The sequence below is a fragment of the Cavia porcellus genome, unplaced genomic scaffold (assembly GCF_034190915.1).
Source record: "Cavia porcellus strain 051 isolate PalLab524CR breed Dunkin Hartley unplaced genomic scaffold, mCavPor4.1 scaffold_31, whole genome shotgun sequence".
NCBI classification, from domain to species: domain Eukaryota; kingdom Metazoa; phylum Chordata; class Mammalia; order Rodentia; family Caviidae; genus Cavia; species Cavia porcellus.
In genome coordinates this window covers 22,154,507-22,166,664 of record NW_026947514.1, presented here as the reverse complement: position 1 = coordinate 22,166,664, position 12,158 = coordinate 22,154,507, and the positions used below count along the sequence as shown (strand labels likewise).

The window sequence follows — 12,158 nt, the reverse complement described above, 5'->3', positions numbered from 1 at the left end:
GGCTGGTTTCACTAGAGAAAAGTAGATTGGTTTATTTTGTTACTAATCAAAAGCAAGGGTGACTTCTTTAAAATTTAAATGGAGGCTTGGAATCTAAGGTTCTGCTTCTGGGTGGACATTTTCCCTAGCCTTAAATTAGGTATGCTGTATTTTTCATAGAAATGAAACTAAATGGAATCCTTCATGGTTCAGATTTCTTTTCTCAAATAGCAATAAGTTGATATACTACTATTGCTAAACATCTGAGAACCTAAAAGTTGAAACATGTAACTATTTTTACATTATAGTTGGGTGCATGAAATGCATTTTATACAGACTCTCCAGTCTACTTTCCAGTTAAGGTTCATGGTTTAGTTTTGATCTAAGAAAACCAGATGCTTTCATGAGAACAGTTTCCTCAAGTGAAGCCAGTGAAAATCACAAATTTTCTCTTTTGTTTTGTTTAAAATTGAGAGAAAATATTGGGGCAGTTTGGGGAAGAGGAGGTAAGAATTTCTTAAAAGACATCACTCAATAGTAATTCACATTCTTGGCTAGCAGAGGAGGTGCAGTTTGTACAAATCCTGAGCAAAACAATTTGAGGTATTTATCCCCTCTTAAAAAAGGGATAAAAAGGATTTGGTAAGTAAATATGCTATTTCATTATATGTAAGAATTTTGTCCCATTTAAAACACTAGTTGTTTTTGAACTATAAAACTCAATACAGATTGCAGAAAATGTAACCATCACTGTCACTTGAAATATGTTCTGCACACCACTGAACTGAGATACAAAATGAAAAATATGCATTAGAAAAAAATGAAGAAAAACAGGCTTAGTTTTCTTAGGCAAATAGAGAGGTTTTTACATATGTAATCGTTAAATCTAAATGCCATATGCATATGATTTTATTAAGAAATAGATTCTATTTTTTCATTGATAAAAATATGTAAACTATAACAATAAGGGAAGTCTGTGGTTCTGGGAAACTGGGTGCACAAAATGTTATATAACTAATTGGTTTTCAACCTTCAAGTCAGACACTACTCAAGGAAATAATATGACCTTAGCCAATGGGAAAAACATCAAGTCAGATTTCTCCCAGCTGTGTTTCTCCCTTCTGTGGCCTTCAACAACTTCAATGGAAGTTTAGTGTGTTTAAGGAGAAAGACAGCCAGAAGAATCAAAATTACTAAACCAAAAAGGTCAGTCTTCAAATTAAATCTTGGATCAGGCCCACGGCACAATAACGTCTATGCTTTCCAATGTCCTGGTGCTACAAGCAATATGGCTGCCCAGCTACAACTCTAATGGAGCCGATATCTCATGTAATTGAGGATATCCTGCCAAAGGAATGAGTAAAAGAAAAACAGTTGCTAGCTTTGAAATGTAGAAACCAAGGTATTAGTGTTTCCTTAGCATTCCTTTTGATTTCCAACTCAAGTTTATGGTAACTGCAAGAGATAGGAAAAAAATCCTCAGAGGAGACAGGTCCTTGGATTTAATTCCATATAAACAAGGGCCAAAGAATTTTGACAAAATCGTTGCTTACCAAAAGCTGACTGTGCTTTTGAAGTTCTTGTGTGATCCATTTTTAAAGTCAGACACCTTCATTAATCCAACAGTAGCATAAGGTATTTAATAAGATGATATAACAGCCTTTTAAAAATATTTTAAAAGATCTTTCATAAGATTCCTTTCTATTTTGTTATAAAATTGTAAGTTAAAATGTTTTCAAGGATTTTTCTGAGTAAATAATCTGAGTCCCCTTAAACTTGCAGATCTAAATGCCTTGATGCATTTTTTTTTTTTTTTTAACATGACCACAGATGCACTAACGATGGTTCTGGTTAAATTCCTTTCAAACAGGATGAGGGGATGCAGTCTCTACTAATGTATAAATGGAAAAGCTGTTTAACCTTTATATTAGAATTTTAAAAAACCTATTAACTTTATATTTTATTTTCTTCCCTGTTATATAGACCCAAGAAGATAAAATATTATGGTATTATCAAAACACCAGGAGAAACACTAGAAAAATTTCTTAAGACCTCAAAGATTACCTTAAACTGATACAGGTTAAATGAGACACCAGGACTGCACTGCTGCTTCAAACTGCTACTCTATGAAAACCTCAAAATACTCACTAATATAGTAAGAAGTTCTGATATTCAATAAAATAAAGCAAAACCTGTTTAATGTAGCACAATAGACTTTTCCCAGAAAGCCTATACATATCACCCCCTTTTTTCCCCATGTAACTTGTAATGTCAAACACACTTTGACACAGGCACACATTTTTCTTTTTTTCCTCCCATTGCAATAACTAACACACATAGTGGAAATTCAATCAGAAGTTTTGTGATTGACCGAATCATAAAATGCATACGGCACACTCAAGGGTTATGTAGTTTGTGTCGTTTAATTTTTTGATATGAAACATTTCTATGTTCAGTTCCAAGAACTGCATTTACATTCACTGCAGAAAGGGAGTGCTCACTTCTGCGCCTTCAAGTATAGAGAGTTAGGGACACATACCTGGAGTGCAAACAGAAGCATCTTTGCAAAAGGTAAGAAACCTAACAAGCAATTATATTTTAACAAACACAGAATGTCATATACATTATTGCTTTATTTTCCTTGTCTCCATGCAGAATCTTTTGACCATGACCCGGCAGGATTCTGTTCCTAGACATCTACCGTTATTAGCATTTAATGCAAATCTTTCTCCACCAGTAGGTTGGCATGTAAAAGGGTACAATTCTTACAAACAATGATGTTGAGAAAAGCTGAGATATGAAAAGTAGGTAGATAGTACCAAAGCACAGGAGAACTCTAGCAAAGTGAACCTCTCAGACACAAGTGTTTGGTGCCGTGATTTTTGGTCATCCTACGTGATAGATGGCCCAGGATGACTGACGTACGCAGTCACAGTGGGATATTAGACCATAAAAAGACAAATAAATAAATTGTGCTATGAATTCTTTGCAGTGCTCTACAATTCAAATATCATTTATACATTCTTTATTGCTATTAAAAATGAGTGATTTGAAATAATCTTAGGAACTGTATGTAGTAATAGATTGCTGAGATGATGTATACAACAATTTCAAGCATTTATAAAGTGGATTGCCTAATGTATATGCATATCTCCATGACATGTTATAACACATGATAATTTATTAGGGAGATAGCGTCTTTTAAAAAAATCAATTGTATATAAATGCTCCCTGAATCTAAAGTGCTGGCAACTTCTGCCTAAAGGAAAATTCATTTTCCACCTTTTTAGTCAGTAATTTTTGAAAGGCATCAATTATAAAACCAAATTTTGGTCAGGAAATTGTTACTGACCACTTTTGCAAAAAGAAAATGCAAGGTAAAAAATATTACTGTTTTGCTGGTACAAGTTACCAATAAATTAGCTGCATATTGTTCACGAATTGATATTATTTGAATTGGTTCAATTTATGTCATTCACAAAGACTAACTGTACTGTCATTTTAGTCAACGTTCAGCAATACCAAAGAGCCAAAGCCACAGGTATGTTTGTAAGATAACCTGGGCCAGATGGCAGCAAGGGTAGATAGGCTGTTATTTGTAAAACACTCAAGTAAAGCAACTAATTACATTTTGTTTTTTTGTTCTCATGTTCCTCCTTCTTGGATAGTGGACTTGCTCCATTCATTGGTACACTTGTGGCATCTTCCTTGACTGAAGTCGGATCTGGAGTAACGGTCCTTTTGGTGAATGCTGGCAAGGTTAGAGGAAAGAGAAAAATAAAACAACATGAACATAAAACCTGGGCTAAAAATTAATTCTGTAGAAGGCAGTTGATTAATGGTATTCAATCAAACTTTCTGTCATTAAATTTAATGTCAGTTAACAGACCTGTAACATGATCTACATTTTCAGAAACCTAGTCACATGATTATAAAAACTTTTATTTTTTCATTTGAGAGTAGAAAATGTGTATTGGTCAGAATACAATGATATAAACACACACTGAATTTTAGAAGGAAAAGTCATTAAAAGGCTTCTTTTTGATGGTACCCTTGTATTACACTCTCTTGCCTAGTAGGAGCAGATCTGCAAGCTAGGTTTACTGTTTTTCTCTTACCTCTGAGCTCTCTCCTGAGCAGCATATGCCCACTGAAATCTTCTCTCCTGATCTCTACTTTTTGATGTCTGCTAATTCCTTACTCGTCTCCATTTTAGAAAATGACACACCCAGCCATAAGCTTCTCATACTTTCTTTCCTTTATGATAGTGGTGATGGAACCAGAGTTCACTGAGCAACATCCCCAATGGTGGTATTTTTTTTTTTAATTTTTAATTTTTTTTCCTTTTTCCTTTCTCTAAAACAGGGTTTCACTAAGCAGTTCAGGTTGGTCTTGAACCCACTATGTAGCCCAAATTGGTATCAAACTTGGGGTGATCCTCTTACCTTGGGTTCCCAAGTGCTGATATTATAGGTGTGCACTACTACCCCTGGCTTCTGGTTCTTTTTGTTTTGTTTTTCCTTTCCTTTGTTTTGTTTCTGAGACAGCCTCCTGCTAAATCACTCAACTGTCCAGGCTGGGGGCAAACTTGTCACTTTTTATGCCTCAGCATAAAAAGTGCTCAGCAAAAGTGCTGAGATTATAGGTGTGGGCCACCAAACCACACTTAGATAAGGTCCTCAAACTTTGGTCCTTTCCTTCCTTCGTCCTATCTGCTCCCTCCGTCTAAGAGTGAGTTCTGATGGTTCCACCTCCCGCTTCTCCCAAGGTCTTCTGCTTCACACCACCTCTATTGTCATCACTGTGGCCTTGGGCTGGGTCAGGATTTCCACTCTTCTGTGTGCATCTGTTCCTCATTGTCACTTTCCCGCAACCCAAAGGGATGATCTTCTAGAAAGTCAGCCAGACCAAGTCACCGTCCTGACTCCTCACACCCTCCAGAGAACTCAGAACTGAATCCAAACATCTGGCTGTGGCCGGAGCCTCACTCTCACTGTGTCCATCTCTCCAGCAGACTAGGACCTGTTGTTCTCTGGGATTTTTTTTTTTTTTTTGAAATTTTTTCTTTTTTGTCTTTTTCCTTTTTATTGGTACTGGGGATCGAACTCACAACTGCCTGCTTCCAAGGCAGGCGCTTAATGCCACTGAGCTAAACCTCCAGCCCCCGTTCTCTGGGATTTTGAGATTTCTGCTCCTAGCATCAGAGTGACTCTTCCCATGCAATTTTATCTCAGTTGCTTGCAAGTCAATCGCAGCCTCTTCCAAGCCACCTCAATCACTGGTGTGCAGTGTCCTGCTTCAGGTGTCATCCATCATTTCACCTCTACAGCATCAACTGCTGCTTTGAATTATCTGCTTGCTCACTCACTATGTTTTTCTCCATGAGATGAGATGATCTTGTCTGCCTCATTCACTTTCCACTCCAGAACCAATACAGAGCCTTGGGAACACTGTCTGGGTAAATACTGGCTTAATAGATGAATATACTTCAGAGATAGTCAAATGCAAATTATCTAGCTGTACACCAGAGTATCTATGGAGTGCTCTGTCCAATCACAATCAGAACTCAATTGTTTAAAGTATCTTATGTCTAATTGATAATTCAAAAATATCTGAAACATAGTTATATAAAATGAGCCTAGAGAGAAAGAGAGAGACAGAGACAGAAAGAGACAGGGAGAGAGAGACAGAGAGACAGAGACAGAGAGACTGAGAGAAAGACTGAGAGCGAGTGAGAGAGAGACAGAAAGAGAGAGAGAGAGCTTTCACTGAATAAACAATTTGTTAATGGGCAAGAAACCGATTGGTCAGTACCTCCCATATGTTGATTGCTATAAATTGTTGGCACTTTATCCCATAAGTATGAGGACAGCTCAGCTAAGAGGTGCCTATTCACAGCCAGGGAGACCTGAAACTGTAATCTATAACTGAACACAGTGTGCACTTACTGTTGCAGATAAATTATTTTTCATCCAACAGCTCTAAATACCCACTAATACCATCTCAAAATGAAAATGCTAACTTTTCTTTTTCACAGTAATGTAAACTGAGATAAAGTTAATTTTTAAAGGAACTTTCAACAATTTGGTTTTCTAGGAATATTAAGTTAAAGTAATGTATGATTCACTGCTAACTCCTTAATAATGATTGTTAGGTAACATTTTTGCCCCATGAAAAATCACAGGTCTTTCTTTTTGGGTTTACTACGCCCTTCAATAACTTACTTTTCAAGCAAGTTTAGATTTATAGAAACTTTTCAATCTACATGTTTAGAGATACTAATGCCACAGAAATGAAGCATTTTAGTCTCAAAGAATTGGAGATTTCTAGAAGTCCTCAGATTGCTGTAGACTTCCCTCATGTCTAGACTGGTTCCAGCCCCAAGAGTGAAGGCCCTGTCTTGGGGTTGTGTTCCTTTACTCTAAAAGGAGCTATACATGGAGACTAGTGGTCAGTCTGTACTTATAAAAAGTAAAAATGACAGTTTCAAAAGCTGACATTATGAGTCTCTTTCACTAAGCCCCCACTGTCTACAGACTGAAGGTAATGGAATTCAAGTCTTCTAAAAGAGTGTCCTGACTCATGGCCATAACTTTTAGCCAGCCAGGATAAATTTGGTAGTGATCATGGCTTTAAATAATGGATTTCTGTGTTCCTATTTCCAATGGTAATATAAACTCACAATTTATACATTTCTTCCCTTCATCCTGGCAGAAGGAATCTACCTTTTCATGAATTGACCTGAACTACACAAAGCTGACATAAATTACTTTTTAAAACAAACTTTCATTAATGCTGGATCATTTCAGAGACCACAAATTATGCAGTATTTTCCCATTTCCTTTGTTTTTTCCATGGTCAGTGACTCTATGCTTTAGTTTGGTCACAGGTTGACAGGGTCCCTAAGCCAGCAGAATGAATGCTTCAGTGTCTACAATGTAGACAAAAGAGCCTCACCCAGTACAAGTTCCAACCTGAGTAAGAAGGTGCCTGTTCTGTGGACCCAGAACTCATGCCTGCTTAAAATCTATGGCTGTCTACTCCCCAAAGTCTAGACAGGTCCAAGCAGCTGAAAACGCCAAAGCCCAGCTCTCATATTCCATTTACAAGTTGATAAGAATGTTGGAAGACGTAAATACCATTGTTTCTCAGTAGCACTTATCTGCAGAAGTTCATCTTTAGCTAAAGTGTGCACACACACACACATCAATCATACCAATAGGTTACACAGAAAAAGTGGACTGTTCACCTCGGGCCTGCTAATCCCACAGTCCAACTCCCCAGAGTCTACCACAATCAACAATTCACTTTTTTAGGCTTATTTTCTGTACTTGCTTCATTTCTGTAAAACAAGTAAACAAACAACACAACAAAAAACTATACTGCTATTTTTGGACTTATCATTTTTAGACACTCTTCACCTCCCTCCACTTTTCTTCCCTATCCTCCCAATATAGCTAACTGCATCTCACCTTTCAGTTATGTCAATATTGAGTGTTTATATTTTTATGACTATGTAAGTAAACATGGCTCATACAAACTTAATAGGTATACAGTTTATTAACTGCCACATGTTTTTCACTTTTTATTTGCTTTTCCTGGGTGGCTGTCTTGCTTCTAATAGCTCAATTAGATCTTCCATTGCATCTTTTTGTAGCTATTTTTCCCCTAAATGCTCAACTATATATCAAAGAAACTGTCAGTTCTCTTTGGTTCTTAAAGATGTTCTCAGTGGAATCTCTTTCTTCCTTCACTGCGGGAGATCACAGAAACATGAGGATTCACATTAAAGACCCACCCCACAAGTAGCCAGAACTGAATAAAGAAGGCAATACTAGTACATATTATGGTAAACTGACTTGAGTGAAAGAGTAGCATTTCTAATGGGCCAGGAGAAGAGGACAGTAGGATTGGGACGGGGAACAGATCTCTTAAAAAAAAGAATGCCTAATAATGTGATTTTTCAATAGCAATATTGGCTCTGAAGGAAATTCATTTACAACTCAGAATTATAGACTAGATATACAGAAAATGGAAGAAATCTATTTTCAGAAGCCAAAAACTTTTTTTTAACCTTCTTTTCTTTAATGTGCTCCCACCACAGAAACGAGTGGGAGAAACAAGACAGAGGGCAGAGGATCTGGGAAACCTGGGGATGAGCACAGGAAGAGGGCGAAGACCGACGCTAGGATGACACTTGAGGATTGGGCACTTGCTGCGATGAGGCCGTCTAGTCTGGCCACCGGCTGCCTTCCCCTCTCACATCTCTCATTAATCAAGCATCATCTCTCTTGAATTGCTTTTCTAAATGTCTTTTCTCTTCTATTGTTCATTTTTCGTTTACCCTCTTTGTGGTTTTAACTTTATTTTCCACATTTCTAGCTTTCTTTTGTCACTATGTCAATCATATTCTGTAAGATTCTTAGACCTCTTACCCTTGTGCTCTCCTTTTTTATAGTATCTAGCTCTTATTTTTTAATGAACCTAATTCTTTCTCTCATCTCTTCAAGGCGACCTCTACTTTTCTCTGTGTAATCTATTTGCTGTAGGTCCAGTTTTTTCTTTTTTGTCCTGACATTTCATTTTAATTTTGGAGGCTTAAAGGAAGATTAAAGGACAATTTCTATAAGCTGAATTTATTTCTGCTAGAAAAATAGAGAAGTACTTTGAGTGCCCCTAATTTTTCCCATATTTATTCAAGATTCTCTAGAAAATCAAATAAGAATAAATTATATCTAGACATTAGTTTAATTCAATTAGTTAATAATTAATGATGGGGTAGTTGTAATTAAATTTTGAAAATATTCTCAAAAATATGAGGATGGGAGGAAAATTTTAAAACAAACTTGTTAACAAGAAGAGTAAAATGTAAAACTGAATTCATAAATTAGATAACTGTTAAACTGAAAAAGCTAATTTTAAGCTAAATTTTCAGTTATTTTATGATATGCATAGTAACTAGTATTTTCTCATTCAAATTATATTATCAATATTTTCCTATTCTTATATAACTTTATGTCCTTTTAAGCTAGTATATTCATGTAGAAATAAATAAAATAAATTTGCCTGTGACAAATACATCTTAATTAGAAAATGACCAAAGTTGGTCACAAATCATAGAGTAAAAGAACTGAATAGCTTGTTTCATTGACTATTATAATAAATCTTGATGTTTTCCGCCTAACCACTTCCTCCTAGATGCCTTTTTAGGCAGCCTCGTGAAAGTCATAAAAGCAAAATGATAAGTCATAACAACAGTAGAACAATGATTTCCATGTTCATAACACAGATCTGTTCATTGTCAATTTCTTGAATGTCTTAATGGATGGCATTTTCCAACAGTTTGAGGGTGCTTAGTTCCAACCCCTCCTCTGTTTATTAAACAGACCTGGGGCAATCCTTCCACACTTTCAGATAAGGATATAAATACTTCAGATTGCAAGGTGCTATATCCCACTCGAAACATAATTCATACGGAACAGTCACTGCCAGATTGAAATAGCAAAGGGTTTTATACAAAAATCACCTGAAGAAATGATTAGGACAGGAAGGAGAAAGTGCCTAACCTTTGAAATAAAATGATCATATATAATGAAAATCAAAATATTTATCAGAAGTCAATAAATATATATTCGATGAATCTCTGAATATAAATTCACAAAACAGGAATTACCACCTTTGAATTTCCTTGTAACTTACTTTGATATATTATTTTTAGTAATTTAGATATTTTACATGACAGAATTATCTAATTTATTGCACAATGGGGCCAGGCCCATAATAAACTGAAGAACTAAATTTTATGTAAATAAGACTCCATTAAATAATATTTGACCCCCAATAATTTAGAAAAAAGTGAGCTAAACAAGCCAACACATACACTCATTCATCTAATATAACTGAATTTTAATCGGGCTTTTATATGTGCCAAGTACTATGTAGAATGTTAATGAATACTGGTGAACAAAACAGGCATTGCGCCTGTCTTCCTTAAGTTCATTTTTAAATTGAGGAAAGAATCAATAAACAAAAAGTCACTAGAATAACAACTATAAAATTATTATGTTGAGAAAGATCTTACAAGAAGATTGTAGCGTACAGTGGTTGATTAGAAACCACCTTTACAGGGCTGGGGATTTAGCTCAGCGGCATAAGCGCCTGCCTTGCAAGCAGGCAATTGTGAATTTGATCCCTGGTACCGATAAAAAAAAAAAAAAAAAAAAAAAAAACAAGACCTACATGTGTGTAGTACCTACTGTTTATATTCCTGATGTGGAGTTGGTACATGTATATAACACATCCCAATAACTAATGTTTTCATCTTGTGTCCCCCTTACTCCTTTCCTTGATTGTCTTCCATTATTTAGCTAAATTTTGGCAATGGTCTCTATGTCCATCAAGAGATCAATCAGTAAAGAAAATGTGGTTATTTATATACCGTGGAATACTACTGTATCATAAAGAAAAACTTGAGTCATTTGTAGGAAAGTGGATGCATCTTAGACCATAATGTTAAGTGAAATGTATCAGACACACAAGCTTAAATATCATATGGTTTGTCTTATATAAGAAAAGGGCTGGGATTTAGCTCAGTGGCATAAGTGCCTGCCTGGCAAGAATGAGGTTGTGAGTTCAATCCCCAGTAGCTCCCCCCCCATCCCCACTCCGTGAAAAAGAAACCCAGAATAAAAATAGAGAGCAAAATAAAAGACAGATAATAGGAAATAGGAAACTCATTCTCACCTTCTTTAAAGACATTACATACATGTTAAATCTTGAGGATCAGGCATAGTCTAGAAGAAGAGTAAAGGGCCGCATGGTGTCCAATGGCATCTGGGCCAGTGGACTGTGCCTCCTTAATGTTTGTAACATTTTATCAACATTCACAAAGTATTCACAGAACAACATCTAGCAGGTACTAGTACTACCATCCTTACTCTTTTCTACAAGGTTACATGTCTTTTTTTTTTTTTTTTACAGGTGTACGAAAACATTTTTCTTTTGTTGAGGACTTGAATTTTAACAAACTAAATAACTTCTTTTATCCACTCGTCCACAGTTAATAGCAATCTCCATTAAAAACTTCGCGTAATTACCATTTTTACCTTGCATGAAGTTTTCCTGAGAAATGTAAGGCCTAAAAAAGGATTTCATATGTATTTTTTTCACCAATCAGGTAATACTACAAATATGCTTAGGTGGGGATTAGTTTTACGATTCATAATAAAAATATTTGAAACTTAAAATACAAATATGATTATCATGTACTGGCCTAAATTTTTTCCCATGACGTGCACTTCCTTACACCCAATTTAAGAACTGGTAGGAGATTTTATTACTTACAGTTCAAGTGTGAAAATCGTGGACTAGACAGGAAACGACTGTGGTTCTGCCAAAAGGATGGGTGATCTAACCTGCGAGCGTGGGAACCTTGAGGGAAGGTTTTGTCATCCTAAAAAAAAGACAGCATGCATTTCAGAGTCATTGAATGAGAGTCATTCAAGTGTATTGAAGTTGAATCTGAACCTTAATATGCAAGCTAGATATTATTTGCACAACTTATTATAATTATAGTCCTTTAAAAAATAAAATGTGCATGTGAGAGAAGACACATTTTAAAAAAAGGAAAGAAGTCACTCATTGCTATGGCAGCATGACATATTTTTTTCCGGTCTTTTTTCCCCTGTGATTAGAATTTATAAACATGTTCTTAAAACGTTGTTCATCACATTTACATTATAAATAGCTTAGAAATAATGAAATTCTACCTGGTAGCTTATGGATTACTCACAATGCTATCCAGCAGATACACTATGCTGTACCTAGCCATTATTTTACTTGGCATTTAGGTTATTTCCAGGGTTTTACTCTATAAAGAAGTATGTTTAAATATATAAACCTTTCCATATTTAGGTCTATTCTTAATGATACATTCTTACATGGAAATACTGAGTCAATAAAAACAACCTCATGTTTTTAAACACATTTAACTGGGCAGTCTTCTATAATGATTGTATTACTCCTCTAACTCATTCAATAAATATTTAATAATGAATGAAAATGAGTATATAAAATATCACTCTCCTTACATATTATATAAATGCCTCTTTCTCCTCAAAACCTCTTCTGAAAATGCAGATTACAACCCTAATATTATTAATTAATAGATTAAAGCAGGT

At 35.5% G+C, this 12,158-nt stretch overlaps 1 protein-coding gene across 4 annotated transcripts in view; it reads right to left on the bottom strand.

The window, feature by feature from the left end:
* Positions 1-12,158, bottom strand: part of Cep128 (centrosomal protein 128) — a 422,276-nt gene that overhangs the window by 20,004 nt on the left and 390,114 nt on the right. For 3 of the 4 annotated variants that reach the window (XM_063241247.1, XM_063241250.1, XM_063241249.1), the window contains 2 exons: positions 11,323-11,431; positions 2,384-3,730 (listed from right to left, as the gene is read on the bottom strand). In XM_063241247.1, coding sequence (XP_063097317.1) covers positions 3,600-3,730; positions 11,323-11,431 — 240 coding nt within the window. In that variant the 3' untranslated portion in view covers positions 2,384-3,599. Of the gene's footprint in view, positions 1-2,383; positions 3,731-11,322; positions 11,432-12,158 lie in introns of those variants that run through there. The other variant, XM_063241248.1, reaches the window with a different exon arrangement.